The 13,820-nt window shown below is 38.6% G+C and overlaps 1 protein-coding gene across 2 annotated transcripts in view; it reads left to right on the top strand.

The window, feature by feature from the left end:
• The window catches only part of ADCY8 (adenylate cyclase 8), a 119,990-nt gene that overhangs the window by 48,421 nt on the left and 57,749 nt on the right, over nucleotides 1-13,820 (top strand). For both annotated transcript variants that reach the window (XM_052704253.1, XM_052704252.1), the window contains exons 3-4: nucleotides 5,891-6,021; nucleotides 8,589-8,700. In XM_052704253.1, coding sequence (XP_052560213.1) covers nucleotides 5,891-6,021; nucleotides 8,589-8,700 — 243 coding nt within the window. The remainder of the gene's footprint in view (nucleotides 1-5,890; nucleotides 6,022-8,588; nucleotides 8,701-13,820) is intronic.

The following is a 13,820-nucleotide window of genomic DNA, read 5'->3' as shown; positions in this document are numbered from 1 at the left end:
TAAGCTCTATCTAATTTTCTTCTGAAGATTCTTGTTCTTCAAAAAAGATTTGCCTTACAACCTAGATAAGATTATTTTGGTTACATCCTCCTAATAACAAATTGCCTCACAATGTTTTTTAGCATTTGTTTCTCTCGAATAAAGCATTTGAACTTTGACAAGAAAACTGGTAACACTGGGAAGAACTGAGGCCAGGACTCCTGGATGCTGGACTGATATTTGCAAAAGTGGCCCAGTTTGATCTAAAGATCTGAGACAATCATGGGGACAAGAAACTGCAGTTAATTTAGCTAAATAGTGCTCAGCTAAATGCCATGATTCCATCTTTGTGATAGGAGAGACTGAAAGCTCAGAATGAAAAGAGAATCTCTTCTGTAATATTTAGGATGTCAAAACATTGCAATATCTGTGAAGTGCATTTTCACTTGTACTTACATAAAGTTCTTCATAAAGGTGGCCCTCCAGAGCTGTTTTGAGAATCATAGAATCACAAGGTTGGAAATGACCTATAAAATCATCTAGTCCAACTGTCTCCTCATTACCATTGCCACTACAAGCACTAAACCACATCACACAGCACGTCATCCAGACGCCTCTTGAGCACTGCCAGGGATGGCAACTCCACCACCTCCCTGGGCAGCCATTCCAGTGCCTGACCACTCTCTGAGAGAAGTTGTTCTTCCTTATGTCTAATCTAAACCTCTTCTGATACAACTTGTGGCCATTACCCCATGCCCTGTTAGTTGCCTGGGGGAAGAGGCCAAATCCCTCTTCAACACGACCTCCCTTCAGGAAGTTGTAGAGTGCAGTGAGGTCTCCCTTGAGCCTCCTCTTCTCCAGACAGAACAATCCCAGCTCCCTCAGCTGCTACTCCTGTAGCCAGTTCCTTACTCAAAGAAGTGTATATCTGTTCAGACCACAGGCAGCCAGTTTCCCCAGAAGAAGCCTGTGAGGGACAGTGTCAAAGACTTTGCTGAAATCTAGATAGACTGCATCAACAGCCCTTCCCTCATCTACCATACTGGTCACCCAGTCATAGAAGGAGATGAGGTTGGTCAAGCACGACCTGCTTTTCTAATAAAAAAGAAAATGAAAAAGAATGAACTATTTAATTCTAAACCAATCCAAAATTCCCATTTATCCTCAAATTTCTCCAGAAGGTGACCAAAGCAGACCTCTAAGATACCAAAACTCTTCTGAACTCACACAGGTGAGGTACAAACAGAACAAATGCTTGCTCCTAACTTAGAGTGATTAAAATATATACATAGAAAATACTAGAAGATGAGTAGAAATTTCAGTGTTAATAAATTAATATTTATGGACTTTTTATTGAATGCTGTATAATTCAGGCCCTTCAGCCCAAGTTAAGTTAGGGCATTAAGAATCAAAGAAAACTGTGTGGCTAAGAAGTGATGGCAAGAATAAATTTTTCACCTGCCAGGATAGAACAAAAAAAGATCAGGCTGACTTAGCTGACTAAAGAAAAATAAATAAATAGCAATCAGGGTTTCATGCAGTATCATGCTTGTCTAGGAATGGTTATAAACAAAACGCATCTACTTTTCATGATTGTGGTACTTCCGCTTTATAATAGTGATCAGATTTCCTGTATCTGAACTCCTATGCAATTGCAATTATACCCTACTGTATAGATCCTTTCAGTTAAGAATGTCTTGATAACTGTGGTAATGAAATGTTTATTTCGTCACAGTTTAAGAGTCTGAGATTAGCTCAACAATGCTGCAATCTATTAGAACTTCTTAATACCTTACAACATACAAGTTGACTGCTAGGAATCAAACTTCTCTCACTAAATATTTATATGGCATTATTTTATTTAGTTTATTTCATATTCATACTTCCAGTAAAGATATTCTAAAATTGCTGATCTCAGTTCCCAACTTATAAAACATGAATGAGTTGAGTGGGATGGAGAAGGGGTTAATAGAAGTAGCATGCTTCTCCTAATTACAAATGAAAGGAAAGAGTTGTTCTGGAAACCACATCTGTCCCCCATATGTCTTGGCACCGTACAAATACTTTCTCTACAGTAATAGCACTATACTGCAAGGCAAGAAGAGATTCAAAACACAGTATTTTCCTCAAGGGCGTTCCCTGGGAGATCTTAATTCACTGGTATCTTCCACCTCTTAACTGTTTCCATATGCACCTGATTCAAAAATTCACATTAATTTTTTTTTTTCTATTGTATTGCCCAAAATGTCATTTGAAATTTGGTGATAAGAAGCTTACAAAACTGTCAATCTGTTCAGTAAGATTCCACTCACTGCAGTCTCATAAAGAAAAAGATGGTTAATAATCTGGAGCCACTTCAGTGAGAAACTGCTAGCTTTGGCCCTGAGTGATTTAGAGTGATATATTCCAGTACTGGTTAAATCTAGTTAATCTAGAAAAGAAAGACTGAGGGCAAGAGACAATAATAGTATTTTATCACAGAAAAGTTCTTGAAGGGAAGAAGGCAATCAATGGTTATCCATGCCTGCTTTAGAAGGATAAAAAGGGATCATCTTAATTTGCAGACAAGCAGATTTGGGTGGAATACTTGCAAAATTTGCCAGAACTTTCAAACTGGTGAGCTACTGAGAGAGGGGCACTAAGAAATCTCTCAGTGGATGATTTAATGCTTTGATGAAATAACTCAATATTCTTTTGAAGGCCTTCCTGTCTCTGCCTAGCTATTGTTAGTACTTACATTATGATAGTGGCTGGAGTGCAGCATTTTTATATGTATAAACACTAATAATAAATGTACATGTGCACTAATTTGCACTGGTATTGTATACATGTACTAATAATAAACTGATATACACTAGTAGGCTATCATCATTTAGACTTAGTCCACTGAATGATCTACCAGCTCCCTATATAGCTTGTCTGTATAGATAAGACAATTAACTGGTTGGAACTAACGGACTGTCTTGAAAACAACTTAAAACCAGATGAATGACTGAACCTACACAATTAAATATTGATATACTGTCACAGGAAGTGAGAATTTCAAGGAAGTTCTATCACTGGCCACTGAAAAGAGTCCGACCCTATTCACTTGACTCCCACCCTTTTGACGTTTATAATTTTTAATAATATCCCCTCTCAGTCTTCTTCAGGCTGAACAGCGCCAGGCCTCTCAGGCTTTCCCCATTCAGGAGATGCTCCAGGCACCTGATAACCTTTGTGACCCTTCACTTGACTCTTTCTATAAATTCCCTGTCTGTCACAAACCAAGGAGCCCAGAACTGGACACAGTACTCTGGATGTGGTCTCACCAGGGCAGAGTAGAGGAAAGGATCACCTCCCTCAATCTGCTGATGACACTACTTTTAACACACCAGGATATCATTGGCCATCTTGGTCACAAGGCACATTATTGGCTTATCACCAACATGCTATCAACTAGGACTCCTTGGTCTTCTGCAGAACTCCTCTCCAGCAGATCAGCCCCTAGCCTGTACTGGTACATGCAGTTATTCCTCCCCAGGTGAGGACTCTACATTTACTCTTATTGAACCTCATCAGGTTCTTCTCCACCCAACTCTCCAGCCTGTCCAGTTTTCACTGAATGTCAGCACAGCTCTCTAGTATGTCAGCCATTCCTCTCAGCTTCATCTCATTATAATTCATTTCATTATAATCTCAGGGATCAATACGCTGGATGCTGTATTGACCCCTGGGAACACCATTAGCTGCAGGCCTGACACTGTTTTTATATTCCTTCCAAGTGGTCCACTTTCTGCAGACTCTTCTTCCATTTGAGTTTTTCCATGAGCTCCTTGTTTATACAGGTAGATCTCCTGCCATTTTCCCTGATTTCTTACTATTATATAAGAATAAGATATAAGATATCTTATATAAGATTATATATAAGATATAAGAATCACTATTTCTTACTATTCATAGTGCACCGAAACTGAGTTTGGAAGAAATTATGCTTGAATGTCAACCAATTCTCTTCTGCTCCCTTACATTCCAATGCTGTAACTGATGGGATACCTGCAAGTAGGTCACTGAACAGGTGAATTTTGGCTATTCTGAAGTCTAGTGGTAGAGTCCTACATACCGCCTTTTTTTTTCTTCCATGTAAGATCTTGAACTCCACTATCTCATCACCGCTATATCCAAGGCTGCTCCCAACCTTCATATTGCCAACTTGTTCTTCCTCATTTGTAAGATGAAGATCCAGCAGCACACCTCTACTTATTGGCTTCTCCACCTCCTGCATCTGGACATTTGATCTGGACAGCCAGGATTTCTGAGTTGAGGCCAGTGGGATGAAATTCAACAAGACCACATTCTCTGTTGTGTACTTTGGCCACAGCAACCCTAGGCAACACTACAGGCTTAGGGCAGAGGCTGGAAGACTGAGCAGAGCAAAAGGACCTGGACGTGTTTGTCAATGCTCAGCTAAAAATGTGTGCCCAAGTGGCCAAGAAGGTCAATAGTATCCTGGATTCTATCAGAAATAGCATTGCCAGTGATCATCTTCCTGTCCTTAGCTCTGCTGAGGCCACAACTTGATTAATGTGCGCAGTTTTATACCTCTCACTACAAAAAAGACATCAAGGCCTTGGAGCATGTCCAGAGAAGGGCAACAAAGCTGGAGAGGGGACTCGGACACTGGTCTGATGAGGAATGGCTGAGGGAACTAGGATTGTTTACTCTGGAGAAGAGGAGGCTCAGGAGAGACCTTATCACGCTCCATAGCTCCCTGAAATGAAAGGATGTCAGGCTGAGGTGGGCAGTCAACAAGAGGGAATGTCCTGAAGTTGCAGCAGAGGAGGTTCAGGTTAGATATTAGGAAAAACTTCTTAGGTATTCAAGAAATATATAGATGTACTAAAGAACATGACTAAGTAGGCAGCATTGGTGTTAAGTGGACAGTCGGACTACATCACTTTAAAGGACTTTTCCAGCCTTCATAATTCTATGATTCTTTGATCAGAAAGTTCTGCTTTGCAGAAGTCTGCTGGATTGTGTATGCCTGGCATTGTTGCTTTACCAGCAAATGTCAGAGTGGTCAAAGTCCCCCATGAGAGCCGTGTCTGTGATCCCTTTATACTGAATGAAGATTTCTCTGGTGAAATGGATGGGTACTGAATATAAAACAATTCCTGTTGATAGCACTAGATGCTTCTCTATATTCTCTGGTCAATAAATGTATTTTAGTCTGTCATGCACTCAATGCTGCATTGTTGAAGGTGACTGTTGTGGCTGTTTCGCTCTCTTTTAATCATTGTAACCCAATTAACATATATCTACTAAATGTGTCTCATAAAGCATTTTTAATGTGTGTGTTAGTTTATATTATCCCTATCTTTCAGCTCTGACAATAGAATTAAGTTTTGTGTAAATGTGGTACTTTTCCTTAGTTGTCAGGCTCCACTACATATATCTTGCTACAGCTTGATTTTCAGCTTTTTTTAGTAATTATACACTTTACGAATGCTAAACACTCTGTCTGGGTGCTCTGGTAAATAAAATCTGATCTTACTTGCTGTTGAAGACAACAAATTCCTTTAGCCTGTATCTGTTAATCAAGCTACCACTGCCTACAATGAAGTGATTGGTGTAGTAGATGTTTGTTGAGAAGCTTGTAATGGTCATAATAATTAGGATGAATATTTAAATAGGCAGTGGATAAGATTAAAACATTCGAGGGAAGAAGCTTTGGAAAAGGGAAGAGAGACAAGAGTTCTTGTTCTAAACTCATTTTGGTAATGTGAACTATTGCAAATTTTTAGAGAAGAGAAATGCATTTTAAATTTCCAGTTACCCAGCTGCTCTATTAACACAGCTCAGTCATTTCCTCTGAAGTATTAATTCAGTTGATACTTATGAGTCTAACACTTGGGTTTCCACTTTGCTTTAGGAACGGCTGGTGCTCTCTGTCTTGCCACGGTTTGTAGTTCTGGAAATGATAAATGATATGACCAATGTAGAAGATGAACATTTACAACACCAGTTTCATAAGATCTACATTCATCGCTATGAGAATGTCAGGTGGGTGAAGGAGCCTCTTTTTAATATTTAACAACTTGACTGCTGCTATGTATGTCTTGTTTGAGAATTTCCATTCTGTTGATTTATCCATTCATAAGTAGAAAATTACTGCATGTTTGTTTGGAACTTGAGCATACATAACCATCACTGAAACAGGTGAAAATTAAGCAACCTTGAACATTATTTGATAGAAAAGCATGAACTTTGCCTTTTGTTGAAATCTGAATATAATTCTTTGTCTGGAACAGTTCAATAAACACAATATTGAACTACTATAGAATAGTAAATAATTATCTTCTTCTTCTGTGGTTTTGCAGTAACTCATACATAGTCTTTGATTAAATCAGCTCTTTACTTAATCCTCACTCAAATTCTTGAGTGGTGTGGTCGACATGGTTGAAGGAAGGGATGCCATTCAGAGGGACCGCAAGAGGCTGAAAAGGTGGGCCAGGGTGAACCTGATGAGGTTCAACATGGCAAAGTGCAAAGTTTTGCACTTGGGCCAGAGGAATCCGAGGCATACGTACAGGCTGGAAGGAGCGGAGCTTGAAAGCAGCCCTGCCAAGAAGGACCTGGGTTCCTGATAGATGAAAAAACTTAATACAAGCCAACAGTGTGCTCTTGCGGCTTGGAGGGCAAATGGTATGCTGGGCTCCATGAAAAGAGGGGTGGCCAGCAGGGACAGGAAGGTGATTGTCCCCCTCTACTCTGCTCTTGTGAGGCCCCATCTAGAATACTGTGTCCAAGTGTGGAGCCTGCAGTACAAAAAAGGCAGGGAGCTGTTGGAGAGAATCCAGAGGAGAGCCATTAGGATGATCAGGGGACTGGAGCACCTCCCCTAGGAGGACAGGCTGAGGGAGCTTGTTCAGCCTGGAGAAAAGAAGGCTGCGGGATGACCTCATTGCAGCCTTTCAGTACATAAAGGGAGCCTACAAACAGGAGGGGAATCAACTCTTTGAAAGGGTTGATAACTGCAGGACAAGAGGAAATAGTTTTAAGTTGAGGGAGGGAAGATTTAGGTTGGATGTCACTGGGAAGTTCTTTACAGAGAGAGTGGTGAGGTTCTGGAACAGGCTGCCCAGAGAGGTTATGGATGCCCCGTCCCTGGAGGTGTTCAAGGCCAAATTGGATGGGGCCCTGGGCAGCTTGGTCTACTATTAAATGGGGAAGTTGGTGGGCCTGCATGTGGTGGGGTTGGAGATTCATGATCCTTGAGGTCCATTCCAACCCTGCCCATTCTGTGATTCTGTGATTCTTACCAGCCCATACATCTGAAGATGACCTGAATTATCATTTGCCATACTTTATTGTCTACCTGATAATTCTTATGCTTATTACTGGTTACAGTACTGGTTCCTGGGCACTGTCAAATTGTGATCTCATTCAATATAGATGAAAGAGCTTTAGCTGCTCAGATTGTAACGTCAGTTATTAACTGACTTTCAAGTGCTAATGATGCTCACATGGATTAGTTCCAGTCTATATCAGCATGATATATGTTTTTATTGTTTTTCTTTTTCATTCCTACTTTTTTCAAGTAGCCTATACTTTGGTTATTCTTTTCTTTAGTTAAGTGCTAAGCTATTACATGCCTTGATCTGAGTGATGCCTCACACACCGCAGACATTTTGCAAGTATAGGTTTCTTTTGTATTTCCAAGATCTCATTGTAGAAATTGTTCACAGCCAAAGCTGCACTTCTAGAAAATTCAAGTCTGCTGAAGTATGTCTGTTCAGATCTACTTTGTTGACTAAAATCCTTCCATAACTTTAAGAATCAATTTTATTACCTCTATTCAAAGTATGGTTACACTGAGCTTCCAATAAAGTCAACTGAAAGAACAAGGTGTCACTCAAATGATTTATATCTTCAACAGAGTATACTGCACTTCTGAGACACTTCAGTTATCTCTGTACAATAAGATACAATAAAGCTAAATTTAGTCTGAAAAGTGTGAAATCTGTTATGAATCTATCTTGTGCCTTAGGATTTGAGTCCTGTGTGGCATGTAGCCGAGCAAAACCTGAAGAGCACACTAGAAGAAATAAATACTTGAAGTCAAACACACTGTTCAAACAAATAAACGAACAAAAACTAGTATATAAACTCACCCATAATGAACAGACAGCTATTAACAGGCAGCTGGATGTTAAGTCTATATTATTAAACCACCTTCTGTATTATGGGTTTACTATGCCACAATATTCTCACTAGTAAATGGAGATAATAGTGCTTATTGGGATTTAATAGTACCTTCCTGAATGATCAGAAATACCAAAATTTTATAACCCTCTTCCATGCTTGTTTTCTGTTCCTTAATCCCTTCAGTATTTTTATTTGATACTCTGGAATCCCTAAAAGTCCAGAGCATGAAATTAAAATAGTCCCTCACTTGTAAATTACTGTTCTCAGAACACACCTCTGCCATCTCTTAAACATACAGCAAGCAAAGCACATGCAGTGTACTAGATAGGAATTTATCACATGGAGTTACAAAAGTGCTGCAATAATAATCTCTTTTGTCTCGCTCGCTTTTCTTTTTCTTTTCTTTTTTTCTTTCTTTCCAGCATTCTTTTTGCAGATGTTAAAGGATTCACAAACCTCTCCACAACTCTGTCAGCCCAGGAACTGGTCCGAATGCTGAATGAACTCTTTGCCAGATTTGACCGACTAGCACATGTGAGTTAAGCAGAGCTTATTTGCAAAGGGACATGAAGCCAACTGTATTTGGGAGTTTGGGGAAGAACCTATGACTACTTTGAACAAAACTTATTTGTATTTTCCTCACTGGTATTTTATACAGTCATTGAGTTTGGATAACAGACAAATTTGATAAAAAGTGAAATGTTCTGATGAAAGTAAGAGCTCAGATAGTCACTGGAGTTTTGGACTTTTGTAATGCTGGACCAAGAATGACATGACAGCAGATCATATGCCATAGTTTCCAGAGAAGTTTTCTAGCTCTGGAAACTTGCTGGAAAGTGGTGGTTTTTTTTTTTTTTAAGATCTTAGCTTTATTTAGATTATTCTTATAAGAACCAAAGAACATAAAATACTAATCCATTAAAATTATATATAATCAGTTCTCAGTCTTTGAAAAGGCTAATAGCAGATTTTACAGTCTTTCAGCTGAATTCTAACTCCACAATGAAATTAAAGACAGTACTGGAATTTATTACATTAAGCAAATCATTCACTACTTAATTTGTACTACTTAAAAAGAGCAAATAGATAAGCACAGAAATACAAGCAGATTATAACCTATGCCCAGTTTAGCTAGACTTGCATTTTCTTTTCTTCCTTTATAATTTTATTTGGTCATAGATTGATTTCATTGCAAATATCTTTAGATATCAACAACACAGTCATCTAACGAGGCTGCTACTGTAGCCAATGAGGGTCTAGTCCCTGCACTTTCTCTCCCAATCTGTGAATTTACTTTTCTCTCTTACGTATCATTGGATAGGCTAATCCAGTTGCTTAGACCAAACCTTTGAGAGGCAGAAGATACAAGAAAGAATTAGTGAGGAAGTTGAACAGATTTTACAGCAATTATTAGAGTAATCTAATCATTGCTAATTAGACATCAAAAAGAATGTCCTTTTGATAACCTAAGACCTAGGTATTGTGGTACTTGCCTAGTGTCCTGACAGTAGAGATTCCTAAGAACTCCAGAGAGGAATAGAATCTGATGCAGCTCTGCATGACTTTTGACCTTTGTCCAAATGTCATCCAAATTGTGTTCCAGATGAGGAGGCAAACTCTCACCCTGCATGATACAGGAAATCAAGGTCCTGGATTCTGATGGAAGGGCCGTCTACTTAAAATACAAACCTAAATCTTGCACTGGACTTAGCACATGCTCTCAGAAAATTTTGGAAATTGACATTTATTGGTCCGTTTGACTGGACACAAATTTGAAGTATTCGTGCAGTTCTGGGATCTCCAGTACAGAAAAGACATAGAGCTCCTAGAGCAAGTCCAGCAAAGTGCTGAAAAGAAGATTAAGGGACAAGAACATCTCTCATATGAGGAAAGTCTGAGAAAGCTGGGCCTATTTAGCATGGACAAGACAAGACTGAGAGAAGATCTTATTAATGTGTACAAATATCCTAAGGGAGGATATCAATAGAAAGGGGCCAGTCTGTTTACTGTGGTATCTGGCAACAGGATAATAAGAAAACAGCTCAAAGTGAAACACAGGAATTTTCATCTGCACATAAGAAACTTATTCACTAGAAGTATGACAGAGCACTGGAACAAATCACCCAGAAAGGTTGTGGATTCTTCTTTGGAGATATTTAAAACTGGCGTGGATGTGAACCTGACCCTGCATGTGGCAGGGGGGTTGGAGATTCATGATCCTTGAGGTCCCTTCCAATCCTGGCCATCCTGTAATTCTGTGAATGAGCTCTAAGTGACCCTGCTTGAAGGATGGGAGTTGGAATAGATGTTTCCAAGTGTTTCATTCCAGCTTCAAATATTCTGTGATTCAGTGTGGTTCCATGATTTACATGGGACTAATCTTGATCCTAAAGATTTTATATTAACTTTTCAAACTTGACAAAAACATTTCCTTCAGAAGGTCCCAAGAGATAAATTCCCATTTGTCTTGAGAATCTATTCTGCTGCCTTAACAGTCTCTCTGCTAATTTGGTATGCTTTACTTCACATTTTATTTTTCTGGCACTGAATTGTATTCACTGATTCCTGCTATGCCTACTTTTCCTAGACAAGAAAACCAGCTTGTAGCCCTTCAGGTATACATTTGTGTTCTTTGATCAAGTCACATTTCAGGTTACACTAAAAATAAATAAATAAATAGATAAATAAATGAATAGATAAATAAATAAATAAATAAATAACAGACCGACCTCATTTTGAGGCTTTTTAGATAGATGCTGTTACTCAAAGCTCTTCAGTTTCACTAAGTATTACCATCAAAGCAAAGAGCTCAGTTGCAGAAGGCTTGAGGTAGTTTCTATGTATTTTAAGTAAAATCCTTATAAATCCTTATTTACTCCTAAATAAATGTAGTATTCTGTAATTCTATATTTTATAATGAAGAATGTTTGATCTGATACATCTTCTTATATAAATCATATAATATTAAAGAAGACAGTATTTCACGGCTTACATTACTGAGCAATGTGATCTAGCATTGTTGTTTCTTTTGTTCAGCCTTTGATTTTCTTCTGCAATGCAGAAGCAATGAGATCTCTGATAATTTTCAAATTGTTTGCCAGTTATATCAAGTACTACGGCGTATGTTTGTACATATAATTAATAACAATATCTGTTTCATTATCAAAGAACACTTTGAATAAAAATTATAACTCAGTTCAGAGAAATTTAATGTTGTCTCATATAGAGCTAATTCTCCCTTCTATTTTCTCTATGACATTTGTGAAAAATTTGCAGTTATTAAAGATAAAAGAGGCCACTTGGAAAGGAAGAAAAACAAGCTGACATAAAAAAGAGATGAAGATTTATCTGCATATCTACCTACAAAAAAGCTTCATTAACATTAATTAGGCTTAACCTAATTAATATTAATGCCTTCCTTAGGCAGAAATTTTTTAACAGAAATGGTGTAGCCAGCAGGAGCAAAAAGGGGATCGTCTTCCTGTCCTTAGCTCTGCTGAGGCCACAGCTTGATTAATGTGCGCAGTTTTATACCCCTCGCTACAAAAAAGACATCAAGGCCTTGGAGCATGTCCAGAGAAGGGCAACAAAGCTGGAGAGGGGACTCGGACACTGGTCTGATGAGGAATGGCTGAGGGAACAGGGATTGTTTACTCTGGAGAAGAGGAGGCTCAGGAGAGACCTTATCACTCTCTACAGCTCCCTGAAATGAAAGGATGTCAGGCTGAGGTGGGCAGTCAGCCTCTTCTCCTGTGTAACTAGTGATAGAGCAAGAGGGAATGTCCTGAAGTTGCAGCAGAAGAGGTTCAAGATAGATATTAGGAAAAACTTCTCTGAAAGAGTGGTCAGACATTGAAACATGTTTCTCATAGAAGGAATAGATTCGCCATCACTTGTGTTCAAGAAATGTGTAGATGGGGCACTGAGGGACATGGTTTAGTGGGCATGGTGGTGGTGGATTGATGGTTGGAATGGATGATCTTAGTGGTCTGATGTACCCCAGTACATCTGCTGTACCAACTCATTACAAGCAAAGAAGAGTGGAGGGCATCAAAGACTTCTTTGTCTTCTCCACAGAGAACACTCATGTTGCAATGTTTTACTGTTCCCAACCACATTTAGTTCTGAGGTGGCAGTGTTTTTTTCTTTTTTGAAATGATCTTCAAGCATACAACCCATAGAACAGTAAAATTCCTAACAAAACCATCTGTTTAAAAGTATAGGCCAGTGTGACTCCCTCCATTCTTATGTGTTTGGGGTACTGTATTAATAAACAGAATTACTGGTTTATGAGCATACAAATATGATCTTTAATTAATTATGAGAACATTATGCAAATTAATAGTAACACAGGAAGTGTATGTTTTTTGTGGTGTCTAAGTCCAATGTTTTCTCCTCCTCACTAGCATCAATAATTAATTACCTAATACTGGTGAATAATAAGCGTTTGTAAAAAATAACATTCATATGATCTGTTATGCTGATATCTAGTGTAAAAATATTTAAGTATTCCTTTGTCCAGGCAGAAGATTCAAGGTGGTGCCTTGCCCATATTTTCCTTCATTTATATGACAATAAAGAATTCTGGCAACCATCACCCAAATTCTGATCCTCTTTTTTGGAGGACTAGACAATTTCCTACCATCTGGCTCTGTCAAGGTCTCAGCTGTGTTTCTTTAGCAGTGGAGATGCAATAGAAGGAATTTGGATGGACCTCTTTATCCATCCCGTCCCAACCAGCCTGCTGCCTAAAAGCCTTGGCCTAGATCCCATTCATACTCAGAAAGACCTTTTATCTAGGTATCCTTTACCTTTGGCAAATGTTTCAGAGTTGAGCTATTGCATATTAGGGCCAATCTCTTGCTTCCTCTTTCTCAGTCCATTTTCAAAAAGTTCTGTAAGTATTATCTCTTTGTTCTTAACTTCAGACTCAGTAATTTCTCTTCCATAGTGTTCTAAATTTTAGCTTGGAATTAGAAAAAGTTGCTAATGAGGACTTCCATATGGTCTGTTCACTAGCCTATGGGATTCTACTGAAAAGTAGGTGAAGTGATTAAATCACCACAGGCAGATAGAAAATGCAAAGTAACTCACAAAATACAGTCACTTTCCCCTCTCTCTCTCTTCAGAAATTTAGCCCAAGGAAGCAAGAAATTAATGAAGTTTCTGACTGCATCTTTCAGTAACTTGATATTTGAGCGACTCATTTCTTCAGCTCCATTTTATGCCAATTTACTTTGCTCACATTGAGGGTGTATTTAATGAGCTTAAATATAAATCATTCAAGTGCATAAAGCAATTGTCTGTGAAAGAACTGCATATCTTCTTTTCTTTGAATTAAGGTGATTTGGAAAAAGATTTTTTATCAATGGCCTCTTAATTCACCTTGAATTACTACTATTAATAGCTGAGTGTTTGAGCCAGCTCAACATCCCCAGGCAAAATTTCTACTGATTTCAATTGGTCTTGGCAGAATCAGGCCCTTTAATATTTCACTTGTATCAAATGAGAAACTGCAGATAAGTAGAAAAAAAAAGTCTCTATTTGTGACATGCATAGAAATTAAGTGATGCCATCAGCAAATGTCACTAATGTGCGTAAGACTGGATACTGATGTGAATGTACATTATCATCTGTTACATACATGTCACAGG

The sequence above is a fragment of the Tympanuchus pallidicinctus genome, unplaced genomic scaffold (genome assembly GCF_026119805.1).
Source record: "Tympanuchus pallidicinctus isolate F22 unplaced genomic scaffold, pur_lepc_1.0 scaffold5, whole genome shotgun sequence".
Lineage (NCBI taxonomy): Eukaryota > Metazoa > Chordata > Aves > Galliformes > Phasianidae > Tympanuchus > Tympanuchus pallidicinctus.
Note: the sequence above shows the minus strand (reverse complement) of the source record. Positions and strands in the feature narration are given on the sequence as shown.